At 38.4% G+C, this 19,990-nt stretch overlaps 2 protein-coding genes across 5 annotated transcripts in view; both read right to left on the reverse strand.

Annotated features, from left to right (window-relative positions):
* MSH4 (mutS homolog 4) overlaps nt 1-3,882 on the reverse strand; it is a 33,513-nt gene extending 29,631 nt beyond the window's left edge. Inside the window, exons 1-2 of the mRNA XM_010561489.1 lie at nt 3,630-3,882; nt 1,221-1,385 (exon numbers count right to left, since the gene is read on the reverse strand). Of these exons, the coding sequence (XP_010559791.1) occupies nt 1,221-1,233 (13 nt within the window). The 5' untranslated portion in view covers nt 1,234-1,385; nt 3,630-3,882. The remainder of the gene's footprint in view (nt 1-1,220; nt 1,386-3,629) is intronic.
* RABGGTB (Rab geranylgeranyltransferase, beta subunit) lies at nt 1,306-19,838 on the reverse strand. Of its 4 annotated transcripts, none has more exons than XM_010561484.1 (9): nt 19,050-19,455; nt 17,821-18,018; nt 15,335-15,440; nt 13,802-13,854; nt 13,572-13,682; nt 11,455-11,580; nt 10,503-10,652; nt 7,448-7,606; nt 1,306-1,385 (listed from the first exon to the last, which is right to left on the reverse strand). In XM_010561484.1, exons 1-8 carry the CDS (start codon nt 19,188-19,190, stop codon nt 7,466-7,468), a joined length of 1,026 nt encoding a protein of 341 aa, XP_010559786.1. In that variant the 5' UTR covers nt 19,191-19,455; the 3' UTR covers nt 1,306-1,385; nt 7,448-7,465. The 4 variants fall into 4 exon arrangements, with proteins under 4 accessions (XP_010559786.1, XP_010559787.1, XP_010559790.1 ...); XM_010561485.1 differs by lacking the exon at nt 1,306-1,385 and adding an exon at nt 19,797-19,838 and having other exon boundaries at nt 5,715-7,606; nt 19,050-19,157; XM_010561486.1 differs by lacking the exons at nt 1,306-1,385; nt 7,448-7,606 and adding an exon at nt 7,634-8,084.
* Between the last annotated feature and the right edge of the window lie 152 nt (nt 19,839-19,990).

Raw genomic sequence — 19,990 nt, forward strand, 5'->3', positions numbered from 1 at the left:
CTGGGCAGCCTGTTCCAATGCTTGACAGCCCTTTCAGTGAAGAAATTTTTCCTAATATCCAATCTAAGCCTCCCCTGGCACAACTTGAGGCCACTTCCTCTTGTCCTATTGCCTGTTACTCGGGAGAAGAGACAGACCCCCACCTCGCTACAACCTCCTTTCAGGTTAAGTTCTCCCCTCAGCCTCCTTTTCTCCAGGCTAAACAACACAATGAAAAAAAAAATCAAAAGGAAACTGAAGATGTGGGCTTGTTTCATTGTTAAGTTGCACAAAGTCTAGAGAAATCTGGTCTGTGGATTTCAACTTCATAGTTACTCTGATTCCTCAATTCCTTGAGTAGTCACAAAGAAAACTGTGGATCACAACAGCTGTAGGAAATGACAAACTTCATGTTACTTACCTTTTGCAAAACAGTAATTCAATTCAGTAGCAAGTGGAGAGCCAATTTGTATTCTTACCAGGAATAGATTAATTTTTTTTAATACATTTTAAAATAATTTCATTACTTCAGAGAATTACCAGTAAATAACTTCAAGAACACTAAAGACTGAACTGATAATGATTAGTCAGACTGTGAAAGAACTTTGAATCCCATTACTTCTGCACTACCAGAGCACAGATACACGTAACATGGCACAAGGCATCATTACCCTGTTCACAACTTTGTTCGTAAGAAGCACTGCAAAATGTACACCCAATGAGCTACTATGCAAGTGTTCTCCTGAAGAACTAGTGTTCTACACCTTTGAAGATACCAACATAAAATACATAAAACTTGCACCAAGAAACCTGAGAATGACATCATGATGTGTGATATACAATACATTACAAACCTAAAAAGAAACACTGATTAGAAATATGCATAAATTTGGGCTCTTCAGTTCAGTCGCCACACAAACCAACATGTCCACAAAAATAATTCAGTTTTGGACAATCTGAAAAAAGTCTGAATTCTAACTTCACTGATAATTTACACATGAATGCCAAGTAAGTGACCAGAGGTTGCAATACCAAAACATCAATTCAATATCTAAAGTAGTATTTTCCCCTATGGGTGCATCTTTCATTGGCAGACATCCTGTAGTACAAAACAGATTACGTTTTGTGTTTTGAATATATTTCAGTATCTTACTGTATCACACTAAAAAATAAAGTATGTTTAATAAATTAACGTTAGAAATGTAAGTGGGGCTACTTCCTTTAAGAGCTATTAATCTTACCTGAATATCCCATAAGAGGGGTATGGCTTCTGCAAACAGATCTACCAGAAGAGAGGGGCGTTTTTCCTATATACGTGCTATTCAGGCCTCGCACAGAAGAAGAACTCGTGAGATTCAATGTACTAGCATTTTCTACATAAGAACTTTTGTCCCCAAAATATGATTCTGAGGGGAGGGGGAAAAAAAATTAACTTTTGAAAACAGACACAATAAACTGTGTTATCATTTAAATGGAAAAAAAAAAAAAAGATTTGAATCATTTCTTAGTCAGAAAGCAATATATAAATATATAGCTTAGAAAACTTTGTTCTTCTTACTGGAAATAGAAATAGCAATTAAAGCAATAACCTTTAATATCATTCTATAAAAGCTCTCCAAAGTATAAAATGAAATAAAAATCAGCCTGTTTTGAAAACAAGCTTGTATCAATATGGTTATTTTCCACAATGACACTACTTGCAGTGCCAGTAAAATTCTTTGTTTACATTGTTGGACTGAAATAATGCAACAGAAGTCACTTTACAATGCATAATTTCATATTCTAATGAATTGTAGATTTATGAAAGAATGCTGTAAGTCAGCTCTATCTTGCATTTGCTCATCAGTTTTAAAATCTATATCTAAACCTGCACACATTTATGACAATTTTTTTTTTTTTTTTTAAAGCTGAGCATTCTTTTTTAAAAAAGTACAGTAAGAGAAAACAAAGAACCATGCGCAAAAATTCCTCCATTTGAGAATGATATCACTTTGAATTTATGGAGTTCAACTCTTAGAAGTCATGCAATAAGCTGGGACGTCTTTGTTATCTGCGGTTTCTTTTACACGTGTATCTTAAGATTCATCTACCTTTTTAAGTCCTGCAAAATCTCTTTTTCTCAGATCATTCTTTAGTTTTGATAACTTAAAGTATTTTACTTCTTTCCAGTTCTCTTGAGATGACTAAAAACAACATCACATCCTTAATCTAGCTTGGATAATTGCTTCTTAAGATTAAAAACGAATTAAAATATAAAGAGTTTTTCCACTTAAAACTTACAAAATTCCAGGTATTGAGACATGCGAAACCAAATGTTTCTGTTCCTTCTATTACACTAAAAACTGATCTACAAGACAAAATACTTCAGTATTGCTCTCAGATGACCCATTAACTGCATGACATTTTCTCATGGTTGGTACAAAAATATTTACAGTACTGGGTTTTTTTCCTTTTGGTTTGGTTTTTTTGTTTGTCTGTTTGAATCTTACAAAACTGTGACAGCTAAAAAAAATTATTAGTTCAGACTGTAATTTTTTTTAAAAAGAGTGGACAAATCAGCATTGCAATGCATGTAAATTATTTTTTAAAATAGCATTTGCTTAGATTTTGGCATAAGTTCACTCAGAAGTTTGGCAGACAAGACTTTGCTATTTATTATCTTAGAGCGTTCTGAATCTGGCATAACATGGGGAAAAGCATAATCTGAAAGACCAGATGAACCAAATCATCTACAGGTATTTTTTAAAACCAACATTTAAGTTATCCCTTACTCAAATTAGCATTCTAAGTTTTGTTTCTTTGTTGTTTTTTTTTTTTAATGATTCATGACTGATCATACACATTACCCAAAACCATGTTACTTTCTTGCCAATTTATGCATAATGGAGATGTATGTACTTCAGAATGCATTTCAGCAAGTATTAAAAGAATTTCCAATTCTTTTGATAGTTTTTCCACTGAAAAAATACAATTTGAACCATTTTTTTCTGCCTGCAAAGATACAGACTTTGATAGTAGGACCAAGTCTTATGAACTGGTTGATGCACACATGTTCAGTAGGCAGGAGCTGTTGAGGGGTCTCGTCCTCAGGGGAGAGCCAGGAGACTGGCGTTAACAGCAGTTTTATGTAAAGGATGGCAAACAGCAGTGTTACATTATAGGCCCACAACATTCTTACAGCACATCAAGCATAACAGCACTTAAAACTATTTCAAAGGCCAGGGCAAAAAACCCAAACCAAACCGAAAAAAACCAAACCTCAAAACCAACCAACCAAAAGACCAAACACAAAACCAAAATCCATAACCAACTGAACGTGGTTCCGGTCGCTAGTAAAGCAAATACTGTGTTGCAATTCAAACCAGTTTATTGGCCCCAGCAGGGAACTCATATAGTGGCATTTATGAAGATTACATAAAGAAAATAATAAAAAATTATTTAAGGAAGTGCGAGGAACGACTACTATTGTTCCGATGGGCTGAACGAAAAAAAAAAAAAAAAAGAGGTCGCTAGGACGAAGAGATGCTGCTGCCCCCTTCTCAGTACAAGTACCACTTGTAACAGCTCTTTCGAAGCCCGACCCAAGCAAAGAGGGCAGCAGGATAAAAGAAAGGGATAAACCGGGCAGAGATGGCAATGTCGCACCCCACCTCCTCTTCCGGGAACCGACGGCTTCACCCTGCTACCCTTGGCAGCCCGGCTGGGAGCGAGGCCTTCCCCGCTCGAGCTACCCGGCCTCACCCCGCCGCTGGAAAAGTCGCCGGTGCTGTCCGCCGTGCTGCGCGGCGTCTGCAGCAGCCCAAAGGTATAGCGGGGTGCCTGCTCCGCTCGCCCGCCCAACCCCGACGTGGAAGAGCCGCGGCCCGTACAGGACTCTGAGGCGGCGGCCCGCCCGCAGGGGTCCACCATGCTGCCCTGCTTCAGCATCGCCGCCCCCCTCACCGCGGGCACCGCCTGAGGCGCACCCACAACCGCCAGCACCGCCTCCTCTCAAAATGGCGGGAAACGCGGCCCTCCCGCGCATGCGCACAAGCCTCCCACCCACACCGCGACCGAGCGGCCGCCTCCCGAGGCGGAGGGGGAAGCGGCTGGCGCTCCGCTCATTCCCGCCCGCCGCCGGGCCGGTGGCATAGGGCCGCATCTCCGCTTCCCCCGTGCCGAGATGGGGTTCTGCGGTCAAGGAAAACAAATTGGAAAGCGGCAGTTACTGGGACAGCTGTACATGATACAACAGTAAAGAGAGTTGCTGGGCATGCAACACGTTCCATTATAAATGTGCAATGACGGACAATAGAAGGGCGATGCCGGAACGCAAAGAAAGGGTCTGCTATGCTCTTTAAAACAGGACTAAAGCATTCAAACTTATTTTGTCCCACATTCATTCTTCAACAGGATGTTCCTGTTTCAGCAGGAGCTTCAGAGAGGTTTTTCCCCCTGCTCCAGAGTTTAGATACCAAAAGATCCCAATAAAAACCATAAAGCTTGTTTACATCTAGAGCTGTCTTCAATATATGTCCTTCTATGCATGTTTTAGAACACTGTACTGCTGCTTTGTATACTAGCATGTAATATACACCACTAAAACTGTTTCAATTAACATTTTGACTAGACAACATTTTGACTCTGGAATTTAATACCTCTGCATTAAAAAAACCACTCCAAACCAAAGTCAGCAACTCTGTGAGGACAGTTGTAGTTTTGATGGCTATTCAGCTTCACAAGAGAAATTCTAACAGTTGCAGCTTGTCAGCTGACACCCGAAAGGCATTGCCCCCAGCCTCCTAGCTCAGAACAGGCACGTGCTCTCAGCACTGAGCACCATCAGACAGCTTTAAAAATTCGAGCATCAGAAACTTCAGTCTCACTGCAGAGCAAAAGATGGAAGACAGCAGGTACCAATTCCAGTTACTGCCATTGTCCTGAATTTCAAGTCCTACACTGAGCTTTCCATATGCATTCAGACTCCTGAAGCTGATGTTAGGCCTTCTCTCCTCTTCTGACACAAATTTAAGTGTATGGCAAGAAAAGCAGAAACAAAAGGAATGTCCACCTTCCTTTCTTATGGTCACAGTTCAAAAGGCTGCATTCGCCTACCAGGCTGTCTCAACAAAACTGAAAGGCAGCATCTTTGGAATAAAGCCCATACCTCTGGACTTGACCGTGTTCTTAGAAGGTGATAGAATGGCTGTTGATTTCACACACACACACACACAGATTTTCTTTTAATAAACATACCTACAGACACACAACTTTATGTACCTGAATTATTCATTATTCTTTCGCAAATTCTCAGACAGCTTCTTGCAAAATTTATTGCTGGGAACACTGGCTACACAACAGTACTTAAGATCAAGTACTAAGATAATGTCAGGATTTTACCATATAAAGATTTCCATGGAAAAAAAAAAATTATGAAAGTACAAATTTCTGAAAGCCTTTAATAAAGGACCTGTAACTGACAACTGAGAACAGCAGATTAATTACTGCAAAGTTTCTAACTACATAAGCTAAGAAAAAAATTCTTATCAGTACTTCTAACAAAATAGAGGTAGATGGTAACAATGTATTCTGCACCAAAATGACTAAGTCTTAACATAGACACACTGAGCAACTAGTTTTTTTTTCACAGTACATTTAACAAAAATGGTGATTTTGTTTGTGTAAGAAAAATTGTGATGACTCTTTCTACAAATACAGTATTTTAAAAAGCTGATGCAAAGAATGGAAGAATATTCTTAAGAAGTTTTTAGTTTGTGCACATACTCACCCCTTTTTTAACCTATAATCTTATAAGACCTTTACAAATCACAGCTGACTTAGCAAATGAAGTTGATCAGACCTTCTTCAGAGAAAAACTCCAATAATATTAATAGGATTTCAACCTACAGTGAAATGTTCTACACTGTCATGCAGTATCACCCACATATTAATTCCCAGGGTGTCTCAGTCTATACTAGACTAGAAATTCTGAAGAGGATTCTATTTTGTCTACACAACATGGAAAAAACAGCAAATTCCTATGTACTGAACAGTGTTTCCTTAGATGAAAAGAAGTGGCACTTGCAAAGGTAACCTGGAATGAGAAAAACTTATTTTTAAATTTCTGTTAAACTTTACAGTTAGATAAAACCTGATCAGTGCTCTCATTCCCTCACACTCAACACAAAGCCTACTGTAACTTTTTTCCAAACCTTGAAAAAAATTAATTCCAGGCTTTGACCAAAGAATTCATCAGGCAAGTGGACAGCTAAAGAGAATAAGGTTTTTACCTTATCTGAAAGCCTGTAGGGAAGGCTTAAAAAATTCATTAGCAATACTTGAGCATTCAAAAGACACATTCTCACTTTGAAATTCTCTACAAGTAAAGGTCTACCAAAAAGTTACTTTGTCCAGTTCTAGCTTACACCCTACTAACACGAATAGGCTGGGTAAAACTAACCAGCTAGCTTTTAAAACTGTTTGAAACAACTTTAGACCTTCCTCAAGCATAAGTACAGTCAAAGATTTCCTCCTCTTCACGATTACCTTTTACTGTGTATTTCAACTGAAATACCATTCAGTCTTAGCCAGGGTGTGTGGAATGTAAATTAAGAGGCAATTTTAGGGCTTCTGTGAAGACAAAGAGGACTTCATCCTTCAGAGAACAAGTATTTTCCATGGCTAGTTTTATTCTCAATTACACCATAATCAAGTGTTGGCAATTATTGTCTTAAAAGCTACGAAAGCAGGATTTCAACCCAGCAACAAATTTAGGATCAACTTCATATTCAGTTACAAGTTACTGTCCTATAGAGACCTTCTCTAGAATGCTTAATGTTAGCAAGTGTCACTATACATACTCAAGATATGCTCTATTTCAAATATCAGCAAAATTTTGCCTAAGGGACTCATCCATAAATGAAGACATTTACATACTTAATGGGACCATAATTTTTTTTTTCACTGGTATCAATTACTATCAGAAGAAAAAGCTCATTTCTCAATACATAAAAGTGATGGCAAACATAAACAGGAAGAATTAAATATACAAGTGTGTGGCATTAAGTGCATGGCTTAAGTAGGGTTTTTGTTTGGGGTTTTTTTTTTTCATATTCTTTTAAAGTGCTTTGTGTGATCCACCATCAAAACACGCTTGTGTAAAGACAGATGCTAGCATGATTGATATCACAGGAATACAAAATTAAGCATTCACACTATTGCTTTGACTTGATTATTTAAAAAAATGCAAAGGCCCATATATTTAGATACAGATTAGAAATGTTTCTATATCTCTTATATACAACCAAAGAACATGTTACACTCAGATTATTAGAGCAAGCCTGTTCTGATACAGTTTACAAAGTGACAAAGCCCACGGTAAAGCTATTGCTTTACTTTTGTAATGTAAACACATCTCAAAGAATATGCTAAGAGTTTCAGAGATGAGATTACTTAAATCAGTAAAACCAAAGCAACTGGGTATATCAACCTTTTGTCTCTACAAGTCTTAGCTCACAAGCTCAGGCTGTACGTTTATTCTTCGAAGGACATCTTCTGGCATACAGAAGACGGGATTGACGGCCTTAATTTGTTCTTCTCCTAATAAAGATAATCCAGCAATTCCAAATAAAGTGTGAAACGGATCCACCTGGGAGAAGAAAGAAAGTTTGTGTCCATTTCCAAAAGTCAATCAGCTTTTCATTTGTATGGAATGAGGCTTTTGTTTGCTAGCAAGAGAACTGCAAATCTCCATGGCTGGAGAAGACAATGCAACTGAACAAACTTTCATTTGTGCTGACATGAGTTGACAGGCAAGACGATTTCCACACCATGCGTTTACAATACTATGATTTACTCAGAGATCATTGTCAGTTGTCTGCTGCTAAGGTGATTTTCAACTCTGAATTTGGCAGGAAGCACTCACGTGTCTCCATTAGCACGCAATGTCATAGGGTAGCAGAAGCAAAGATAATAAAAATTTTGAAAGTACATTTGATCATCTACAAGTACCACTTCCATAAATTCCCCATTTGCTCTTCAGCAACATTATAATGCTCTTTAATTGTCTCTGAATACAGTGCTGTAAAATCTTGAGAGAGGAGTAGCAACCTACTGTGCTAAGAAAACTGAAAGGAAAAAATACAAGGAAGAAAAAACCCAGAAGAGACAGGAGCAGTTATTTGGTATCCAAGTATTCCTTCACTATACAAACCTTTCCTAAAACCATGTATCGCCACATAACTGCAATAGACTATGAAGTCTCATAACATAAGCATCCTGTCAGTGGAGTTAATTTGCCATTCTACAAAATCCTATTCAAAAGTACCTGTGCTGTCTGGTGCAACGTCTATCCTGTTTGCATTAGTGGAACTTCTGGATCTTATCACAAGGGTTCCATACTGCAGTAAACTAAGCTGAATTACCATGTTATAGCCATATACAGGATCTCCAACCATTGATCACAGCCTAGAAGGTTCAAACTGCACTACCATAGCAAGTCTTGCTCCTCAATGGTTTGGCAGCCACATTACAGGTGTGGTCAAAGCTCAGACGTATGTTTACTTGCTCCTTCCCAGAATGAGTGTGTGGTCATTAGAGGAGAGGTAAAATAAACAAGTACAGAGCAAAATAATAATAATAAACAGTACACTTCAGGAATGGCAAGACAGAATTTCCTTGTACAAATAGACAGGCCCAGAAGGGGAGATGGTCCCCAATGGGAAGTGTGCAAATGAAATTACAGATTCAACCTCTTGATGAACAGTACGTATGTTCAGGGAAACCCAGATTCCTAGAAGATGTATCTCCTGCTATGTTGTCTGCTCCCTTCTGCAATTTTCTTTAAAGCAAATAAAAAAGGAAAAACCTGCTGAACTACAACTAAGAGCTAATAAGCACAGCTACTAAGTTCTTGAGAACTAGCTGCTTGGAACTTAAAAAAGGATGACAGAGCTGTCTTATTGTCAAGTGTTCAAAACCTGAAATACAATCACAATGTCAAATCCAAAGACTAGAATCCAGATTTAAAAAAAAAAAAAAAAAAGAGAGAAACACGCACTGACCCCAAAAGCAAAAAACAAACAAAACCACCAAACCAAAAAACCCCTCCCAAGCCCACAAAAAAAACCAAAAGCAAAAAAACCCAAACAAACAAATGAAACACCACAACCCTCTCTGCCCCCCCAAAAAAAGAAAAAAAAACCCAAAACAACAGGGTCTGTTAGGAATGAGTTTCTACAAGAACAAAGCAAAAACCTGTGGAGGTCAACGTTTCTATGGCAGTGCCCACTTCAGCAATGGATGGCAGGTAAAAATAATATGAAATAACTGCTAACATAATAGGCAAAAACTCTTCCAAGGGTGCCTGCATTAGATATAGAGAAAAGGCTCTGCAAAGTTGCTCTCCTAGCAAGACAAAAATAGTTCAATAGCTCAATTTTAATCTCAAAGCCAGAAAAGCATTAAGACTTTAAGTGTTAGGTTTTTCTTGGAGAATTCTGGAAAGGGGAAAAAGTCTTTCTGTGACCTCCTTAGAAATACAAAAACCTTCTCATTTTAACAGCACCACAACAGTTTCCAAATGACAGACCAGAATAAAGAGATTTCCCCCCCTCCCTCAAGTGGGAATAACGTATCGGCTTGCAAAGAAATGGAAAGCTACTTCAGTTTTTAATGCATTTGTGGAGAAAGAAGACACGGTCAGCTACAGTAAAAACAGCTAAGACTTCCCTCTGACTGTTGAAAAATAAGCAGCCAAGTGTTCTATAGGAATTACACTGAGGTCTCATAATACTTTTAGTTTTATCTGTCCAGCACCCTTGAAAGATACAAACTTCATATGTCATTTTGCCTGGACAATCTCAATTATTTCCGCTTGAAACCAGAGAACAGACCAGCCAAACCGTAACTGCTCTCTCAACCAAGCAGAAAATCCATACCACCAGCCTCTTCATAAAGTTATCAAAAAAGCTTCTTCCTCCCTCATCTAGACAAATGCCAGTGAGAGGATTCATTCAGTGGCTGGGCTGGCACAGAACAAAAGTTAGCATATAAGGATTCTTGTTAAAAACTTACAACTCATCTAGATCAGGCAAAACCACCAAGACAACTGAAGACTACTTAACCTGCACTGGACTCTAGCTTGCATATCATTTTACAAAACAAAACAAGCCCCCCAAAACCCGACACATCCCCCAAAAACCATCACCAAACACAGGATTTTTACAGAGATCTTCCAAGTGGTCGTGTGAGAAACAATTTGTGTGGTATGTGTAATGGGAACCAAACCACAACTTGTAAGAAATGGCAACTGACTTCAGTGGGGGATACTCTAGTACAAGTGCAATATAAAACATGTGCTCCCCAAGTAAGCCTTCGAAAGCAACTCCACCCTATTCTTTCCTTCAAAGTAGAACACAGGCTCTGCAAAACACACCTGGATCACGAGTTGAGTTACACTCAAACAAGAAAACTTACATTTTCAGTTGCAATTTTCAGTTGCCATTTTCAGTTAAGTATATTTTATTTAGTAAAGGATTATTTACCATATCTCCTGGTCTGTCAGCAAATCCTCCAGTCTCCTCATCCTGGCAAGCCAAAATAAAGCAGCGCAGTTTCTCTCTGTCAATCCAATGTAACCTACCAATCATCTTCAAAGATGCTAGCACCCACCATGAATAACATACATCAGGTAACTGGCAAGCAGAGAAACAGATTATTATTTGATTTTGGTTTAAACTTGATGTTGCCAATTTTATTGGTGATTCTGCAAATTACTAGGTGTTCTGCCATAATACTCTTGCAGAGGAACAACAGTTAAAGAGTTTCTTTGGGGTAAGAGAGAATAATGTTCCTGGGTGCAGTCTCTTTTCAGATTACTTCCCTTCTTCAGGAAGGGAAAGTCTCTTTTCAAACCTCTCCCCTTCTTCAAGAAACAAAACCACAAGAATCTGATTTTTGAAACAGCATTCACCTTCTGTGAGAGTGGCTAAAAAAACACAGCACCTTTTTCAGGAGTAAGTACAAAGAACTTCGTATCAACTAGTTTCATTTTTTTTGAAAAAAATCTGTTCCTTCATTATCTATTTGCCAGTGGAGATTATTCTAGGTTACACAATTTCCTAGTGTGATGTGAAATACTATTACACCCAGGATTTACATCCAGTAAAACAGTAATTTTTGTACAAATCCTACAGAAGAGCTCATTCCCAATGTCAGAAAATATTCAAGCCCTTATTTAACAGTATACTAGTTCAAGTGGTCAGCAAGACATACTTCAGTATGTTTACTTTCCTAAAACTGCAGACTGAAACGAAGCATAGATAAGGACTGCATGACAACTGCTAGTGACAAAATGAAGAATCAAAATGAAGGCCTGACTTCTTTGAAAAGTTTACTAAAGATTTCATAGAAGTCATGACATTTTCCAGAAGTACTTCAGCTTTAGAAAAAATAATCTCTATTGATGTTTGAAAAGCAAAAGAAGCCACCTAATACCTTCTCTGGTCGTCCGTTGAGACCTCCAGAAGGTAGCTGACGTTCACAAAGCCACCAACCCAGCAAGTCAACATTTATTTGATGCAACTGGTCTGTTATAGCCAGAAATCCTGTGCAACAATAGATCTAAAATTACAGACATAAATTTTTTGTGTATTTAAAAACTAAGCATAGTTTAGCAGACTAAATGCAGGAAAATCTCAAAGCAGGAATACAGTCATGCAAACACAATGCAAAATAAGCACACATTTCAACTTTTAGTTTCAACGAGTTTTACTTTTCTACTAGAAAAGTATGTTACTGTTACAGTTGCTTTTGTATAAAAGTACCAGTTACACAATGTAATTATAGAACAGTAAGATTTTACTAATATAAGACACTAACGCAAGGTTTAGTGCTAAAAGATCAGAGCCATACAGTTTTGTTTTAAAAACACAGACTCTCAAGCCAGAGTACACAAACTGATTCCTGCAGGTTGGATATGGCCTTTACAAAAATTTTGCATCCAGCCTATGGTTTGTTCCTGTATGTGCCTCTTACCCTAAGGCTTGTGGAGAGCAAACTAAAGACTAAATGAATTCTCTAGCAGAAACGGGTTAACCCTGATCATTAACCATCCTGTCAATCCCATGTACATCTAGTCATGTCAGGCTTACTTTCAATGCGTCATGTAGTGTATGTCCATTGACTAATCCCTGTTTATTTTTTCCTGGGAAACAACATTTACAGTGCAACAGCATACTCTGGTCACATTTCATGCAGTCACTAAGAAAGCAGCCAAGCACAAACTGCAAGAAACCACAATGTCAACTGAAGCCTGCTCATAACTGCCTTTTCCCAATAGAACACAGGCACAAAAAGACAACAAAAACCAACCCAACAAAAGCACACATCAACAGGGATATGCCCATCCAAGAATACTGCAAAATAAATGTGATATTCCCAGAAAACTTTTGAACTACTGTGCAGGCAAAGGAGCTGCCCTTTACAGCATTTTAATGAGTATGTGAATATGCACAACAAATCTAATACTCGCAAGGAAATGCCAGCTGCAGAGTGGGTTCAGCTACTTAATCTGACTTCCTTGAACAGCAGAACATGGTCCAGCTGTTTAGACCATATGGGCAATGCTACTGTAGATAAAATTCATAAGATAAGGTACATGTACCAGGCTAAAGTTCCCCCCCCCCCCCATTTAAAAAAAAGAAGGGCGGGGAAACCCAACACTTCTCAACAAAATACCTCTAGTATTTTTATGTGCTGAGGTGACTCCTGGATATGGCATTGCTCACCATAATCACACAATATAAAAACGGGTGATTGCAACAGCATTAAAATATTTTATTAAAAGTTGATTTCTATTCATAAATTCAGCTTAAGTGCAATAATCCCTTCCATGACAAAAAAAAATGATAGGAAAGGTAGTTTTTAATGTAAATTTTCTGCCGGAAAGAGCCATTGAGATTCTCTTCCTTGAGAGATCCCTTAATTTGTTCCAGTTATACTACTGCATTCTCTTCTCAGCTAGATTTTACTGAGCATTTTTCAGAACTCACTGTCACTAGCAAAACTCTTCAGTGCCTGTAACAAAACATGAAAAATGTTCCCATGCCCGAGTTAGCCATCATCTTAAAAGTGACTTACCTCAAAAAATTAAGCAAGCCTCCCCTTGAGAAAGTTCACGTCTCATTTTTGAGTTCATCAGTTGATAAATATCAAACATATTATACAACTGGCCTTTATGTTTCATTATGATTTGTGGCAGACACAGTGATAGATCTTGTCCAATGTCTCCATTAATACCCATTTCCCATTCTCTAAAAATCCTTGTGCTAACTATTCCAACATCACTATGTGAAGATTGAAACACAGTCCTAAGTTCCCTTATGATTTTTTTTTTTTTTTTGCCCAGACTATAACCTCTCAAGTCTCTACTCGTCTTCTCAGATTTATCTATATATTTGTTCATTTATTTTAACTAAGGTATTAGAATCAGGCATTTGGGAAACAAGAAAGGTGTATCAATTGATATCACTGATAGATGTTGTAAAGAAACATTTATAGGCAGTATGCGATGCTTGCTAACTTGAAACATTTCCATATGAAGAAAAACTCACCTGTCCTGCATGTGATTCGGAACCTGGTCTACAACCAAATCCTCCATCAAAGTTCATACAGGACAAAACGAATTCTACTGCTTTCCCCACATCAATAGCATCCAGCTTTCCCTGCAAGTCAGAAAAGCAACTAATGCGCTTTACGTTCTACCAAGCTTATTAACTACAGAAACTTCAGCAGTACCAAAGAGAAGATTCTGTACTTGTGCAAGTAATGATTTAGGACTTACCAGAAGTGCAAGAGTTGCCACAGCACAGAAGGAGAACCTTGTATCTATTTCTCCTAGAACATGGGGGGACAGGGAATGAAGTAAGAGTATTTTTATTAACAACAACAAAAAATACATTTAAATCACCACTGAAAATATGGCAGAAAATGTTAAAATACTAGGTTTTACACTGAACAACAAAACTCAGCCAAAACCTGCCCCCATACTGTTTCCTTTTCCAGCCCATGAATTATTTCCTCAGTAATTCAGAAAGTGTACATTACAACTCAAGAGATCTGTATGTTTACTGCACATAAAAGCGAACAACTCATTTTGAGGTGGTGTATAGTCAGATATATATCCAAATCAATTCAACTGGTGGTAATTTACAAATAACTATAATTTTAGAGTTTATCTGTAGTGCTCTACTAGATAATTGCAAAGCAGTGGACTCAAAAATACTCAAGACACAACTCTTGATCTGCCTTAAATCTGGTCAGAAGCCATAAGACTGATGAAAGTTGCAAGTTTTCTTTTGCATATGTATAGCTGGAAGTTAAACCAAAAATGCTACACCTATAGCAGAATGATTGCTCAGTATACCAATATAATCCATACCAATGCAACTCTCCTAGCACAAACTGTGAGCAATTAATACTTGAAGTCAAATTTTAAAATTGAACCCAGCCACAAGCATTCAATTTTTTGGTCAAACTGACACAAGACTTTTCTTCTTAAAAAATCCACAAGCTGAAACATATAAAACAAAGGTGCTGTTCTGTACTACATCAGGTATCACACTCCTTCAGTTGCACTCCAACTGCCTTTCAGAAATAATGTAAATCCATTGTGCATTCAGTACATTTGTTTCAATACTTTAACAAAAAGGATGCAGCAAACTATGAACCATTTTAACACACAGCATAGCAGCTACATTTACAGTAGCATATACACACTGCCATGATCTTGATTGCTGATTTTACCAGAACAACAACATGAGTGATATACAATACATTTTATTAAAATTTAAGTGTTCCATGGGGATAAGTATTTTTAGAGTGACTAAATATTTATGCTACACCTTAAAAATACCATCTTTGTTCATAAATAATTTATGTGCAGAAACAAAATTGGTATTAACAAATGTTCATGAGTACAAAACCAGTTTTTCTCACTCCCATATAGTGAAAGATCCTTCCACAGCCAACATGGATAAAGATCGTAACTAACTGCCATTAAATAGCAAGGATAAAACATTCCTTATGGAATAGCATATCTAGTATATCAAAGTACTGCCAAGTTACAAACGCCCGAAAGTTTTCTTCTTTAAAAGCTGAGCAATTTATTTTTAACACAAGAATGGAACTGAAGTTTAGAATATTTATGAAAGGAATGAAACACAACTCTTTCCTTCAAAAAACCTCCTTTTTCATAACTCAGAAAATAAAAGTGTTCACATACAATACATAAGCAAAAAGACCATTCAAGGAAACTTAAGTTCACAGACTTACACATGTCAACCTAGTCACTAAATTTTAAAGATCTAAAAATTACCCCATTTGTCTCCAGCAAATGATCCATCTTCTTTTTGCAAGTTCTGTATATATTCAACAATTTTATTTACATCAACAACATGAAGACTATCATATAAGATAAGAATCTGGAAAAAAAAGACACAGTAACAATCAGAGAGGTGCAAAAATTTTAAAAATTTATTTCTTTAAAAAAAAGAAATCTTGGATTTATAAAAACTTCTTTTAATTGACTGTGAATACTGTTTGGTAAGACTTATCAAAACAAAATTTCATTCACTGGAGTTCATCTATCTGTCTAAAAACTTAAAGAAATTCTCAAATGAAAATATAGGCAATTCAAGTTGAACTCTTTCACGCTTTGTTACTTTCCAACTTCCAGCTCTCCTTTCAAAAGCATGATCAGGTTTATTTGTTTCTATGTTAGTATTATGTAGAACAGAGATTTGAATACGGTTAATTTTGTAATGGGATAATGACATCCCAGACTTACAAATTTGTAGTTTGTGCACTGCTGCTACTGGGATATGTGCAAGTATAAGTTAAGCAGGTAGTTACTAATACCACTTAACAGTCCAAGCCTGTCAGCAATGATTAGTTTCGAATTACAAGATTTTTATTTACATTCCATTTTTAAATATAATTAAAAGAACCAAATTGCAATAAATTAAGAAAAAGTATGAACAATATCATTAGACACAAACTATACAGTTAATATATTCTGGAAGAAAAATAAAGGTCATAGTAGGGAATACAAAGTTTTCCAAGCGAGCACTGATTTGAACCAATAAACCCATATGACACAATGTCATGTAAAAACAACAGTACTGTTTCCAAGCCCCAGTTGGCTTCGTGTTTTTACTCATAACTTGCATAATCTGTAAAGAGAGTAATTAAGAATTTATTATAAGTAGCATTATAGAAAGAGCAGTTGAAACCAAGCAATAGTATAGTGCCAATCCTGAAAAAATACCAACAACTATGACTTTGAACACCTAGAGTTAGCTGGAATCTTTCACTTGTTAGATAAAATTTAAGTCTTACAGAAATGCAAAAAAGAACGTACAACTCCAACAGAAAATATATAATCATAGCATGCTCCTTAAAAAGTAAATCTGAACAAATTACTATTAATTGTGATCAAAGGAAGATGTGATATGACCCTTTATGCATTCTGAATATGTAGACAGGACTAAACGGTGTTTGTTCACTAAGAATATGCATGCTCATTAAGACATGCTGGTTAAGTTTACCACGAATATTTTACATCAGCATTTGCTAAAACTTTTCAGCTTCGCACATCTAGAGCTGCATTCAGTTAACATGAAAATACCTCAAGTATTTATTTAAGAATTAATATTTCTCATATGTAAAAGTAAACAACCTTTAATTGTACCCCTTTCTCCTTACACTGGATTAGAACTTGTGAAAGGAGTTCCACTGGACAGTTTGGAAAAGCTCAAACACCATAGCCTAAAGAAACTTTAGTTTCCTGGTTCTCAGAGTAATTCTAGAGCTAAAGTGGTGATAAATATCAACTTTAGAGCAGATAATACGTGCCAACATTCATCACCGACCCAACAAAACAGCGTTCTCCTGTCCTACCTAAGGGTTTCAAATCCAACACCTTAAATCCAACACACTTTCTTCCTAAAACAGAATGCTATCTTATTTATTTGTAACACCATTTAAATATTTCTTCCATAAGATTAGACTAGAGATACATTATGCAAGCAATCAAGCAATTGTTCAGAAGCATTTGAGCCTTTTCGGTATTTTTTTTTCCACGATAGTTTACATGAGAGGGAGTGGGGGGAAAAAAAAAAAAAGGAAAAAAAAGACACAAGACATAGTGAGAAATTAAATCTATAATGGAGATAGTTATGGTGAAAAAATAAGATTGAGAATTACTTTTTCTCAGGGGAAGAGTACACACCAAATAAATAAATAAAATGCTTAACAGACTAGTATCATTTTTAAGTTATACACAAAAAAAGCAGATTTGAGGAACACAAGAACCAAGTACTACAATGTTTCTTTTGTACAGTACTAAAGTGTAAACACACTACACATAATTATACATTTATATAAACATTATAATATATAGCAATTGTAATATATACATTAAAAAATAAAATCCAAAACTTTACTCTTATTCTGGTCATACGTATCTTTCGCCTCAATGTACACTAAGAATTTATAAAAATCCAAAATTATCTACAAAAAATTCCAGTAAAACCTGTAGCTGAAAAGTATTTCAAGACTGTTACAAAACGTATCAAGAATGCAGTCATCATTAAATCATCATTAAAAGCACGTTCCCAAATCTGACAATTTTTTAGGAAACGCTACAGCTAAATCCTAAAGTTTTGTCCATTAGATTTTATTTTTTTAATAAGGTACTGAAATAGTTTTTGCTATCAGGATCCAACAGTACCTGGCTCGTAAATCTGCAATCATCAAAATCATTAATTACAAATGTTTCTAAAATTACCCTGTTACATTTACCTGGACAGCACTGAGGGTATAGAGAAGATGAGGATCATGACCTATGCTGGCACTTATTCCACCACATTCATGTTGACATGATTTGATGAATGCCAGAATTTCTTCTTTGTTCATTCGGTGCAGCTGCCCCATGAGATCCATTGCTGTCAGCCCCCAGTAAACACCACTCATCCTCAAATACTCCGACATACAGTATTCCTAAGTAGTGCATTATTTTAGTTCTTAATCAGATAAGCACATCATCAATATAGAGCAATGAAAATACATTAGTTAACACTTAAAGTTTGTAACATGTCAACCATCTTCCATCCCACTAACAACTTGCTATGTATCAGCCACTCAAATACTCTGTACACCATGCATGTATGTATATACACGCATACATACAGGCACATACACGTGTATATGTCTACACATACTACATTCCCTTCCTCCCCTCTATCTTCTAGTTCAAAGCATCAAGCTCCATGTCAAATTAAACACATACAAGTAGTTAGGCACCAATTCAGATTATCAGTTATCATCCTGGCATCCAAACCACCACTCCAATTACCACCCCAACTAGTCTCAAAAATAACAAGTCTAACATTTAATGAAACTTACTTCCAAGGGCCAAAACTGCCACAATCTAAAGCTGCACTAAGAAGTGAAATTTCATATTGAATTCTCTTACATTGGTTACATCACCTACACTACCCATAAACATTATTTTCTACATGCAGTACTTTCTAAGCACAAGAACAACAATCACAAGCAACAGTGCCTAGAGTTCTTCTGTGGACAGTAAAAGTAACTGCAACTTTTCTTCAGGCATAAGCAGTTATTGACATTTTTTCACCTGCTGGAACTGGAATCCTACTGTTGTAGGCTACATCTGATGACCTGTGACTATAAAACTGATGCTAGTTAAAGTGTTCATCAAACCTAGAAAGCACAAAGAAGTGCTGGTGTGAGATTCCGTATGTTGTCCCATCAAAGGGGCAACATGTAAACGCAGCTATACTCCTTGCGCATTCTAGTGGATGAAGAAGCAACGAGTAGTTAATTCCTCAGGCCTCAGAGTGATTCTAGAGCTAAACTGATTATCTTCAAATTTATACTCAGGCAATACATGCCAAGGCTCATCACAGACCTCTTTTACACGCTGAGCTGCAGGGCCAGAAACAATTAGCTTGGGAGCATGCACCTAACCCTCAACTCCGAGCTGTACTGAAACAAATCATACATACATAATCATCTTTCTTTGTCCCATACGAAGCTATATAGTCCGCATGCTTCTCCGAAAGCAACATGCTTGGGGCATCGGGTTTTATTATAACATCCTTTTGCGGTGTCCCCTGTAAAAAGTACCAACAAAACGTCAGTTGCATTACCAGCTCAAGAGGTTTTAGTACCGAGGTATCATTTAGTCACCACCACTAGCAGTAGGAACTGTTTGGAAACAGACACCTCTTTGTCTGCTTTGAGCACGGGGCTGACGGCGCACCTCACATCGCCACTTCGCGGCCTGGCTCAATTCTTCCCAGGGACAGGCTGCGAGTGAAACCTTTCGCTAAATAAAGCTGAGACAGAGCAGCCCTTCGCCAGCCGTCAACCGAACAACCGGAGGCAGGAGCCCTGCACCGCGCGCGCCGAGGACGCCGCGCCCCTCGCCGCCACGGCCCCGGCCGCAGGCGAACCCCCGCGCCCCACAAAGCGGGGCTGCCGCCCATCGCCACCACGCCGGGCGCTCGCCGTCCCGCCGTCGCCATCGCCAGGCCCGGCCCAGGCGGCAGGCGGGCTCCCGGGTCCCCGCCAGGACCCGAGTGGCGAGCGCCGGCAGCGTCACCACTGGGGCCGCCACAGCCACTAGCCCAGGCCAGCCTCCCGGCCCGCTGCGCGGGATGAAAACCTGCACGCCGCCCCGAAGGCGGAGACGCGGGCTCTGCCGACCCGCCGGGCCAGGCCCTCTCCGCGGCGCAGCGAGCCAGACCCACCATCTTCGCCGCCTGCACCGGAAGGGGCGGGGCGTCCTCCTGCGGGGCGGAGCAAGAGGCGGTGCCCGGCAGGGCCTCGCTATAGCTGCCCGCGCGCCGCCGGCTGGCGTCTGCCGCCCCGCCCCGCGAGCGTGCCGGCGGTACCGCCGCGCATGAGGAGTCTCGGCCGCCCGGAGCGGCTACCGCCGGCTCCC

This window comes from Haliaeetus leucocephalus, unplaced genomic scaffold, assembly GCF_000737465.1.
Source record: "Haliaeetus leucocephalus isolate CR32 unplaced genomic scaffold, Haliaeetus_leucocephalus-4.0 Scaffold147, whole genome shotgun sequence".
In the NCBI taxonomy this organism is placed as follows: Eukaryota; Metazoa; Chordata; class Aves; order Accipitriformes; family Accipitridae; genus Haliaeetus; species Haliaeetus leucocephalus.

Excerpts from the sequence above, each read along its gene's own strand:
- RABGGTB (XM_010561484.1), bottom strand. The coding sequence starts at position 19,190 with ATGCAACTGACGTTTTGTTGGTACTTTTTACAGGGGACACCGCAAAAG. Across the intron at positions 18,019-19,049 it reads GGACAAAGAAAGATGATTAT|GAATACTGTATGTCGGAGTA; the intron begins GTATGTATGATT and ends TGCACTACTTAG. Across the intron at positions 13,683-13,801 it reads TGGCAACTCTTGCACTTCTG|GGAAAGCTGGATGCTATTGA; the intron begins GTAAGTCCTAAA and ends TCTGACTTGCAG.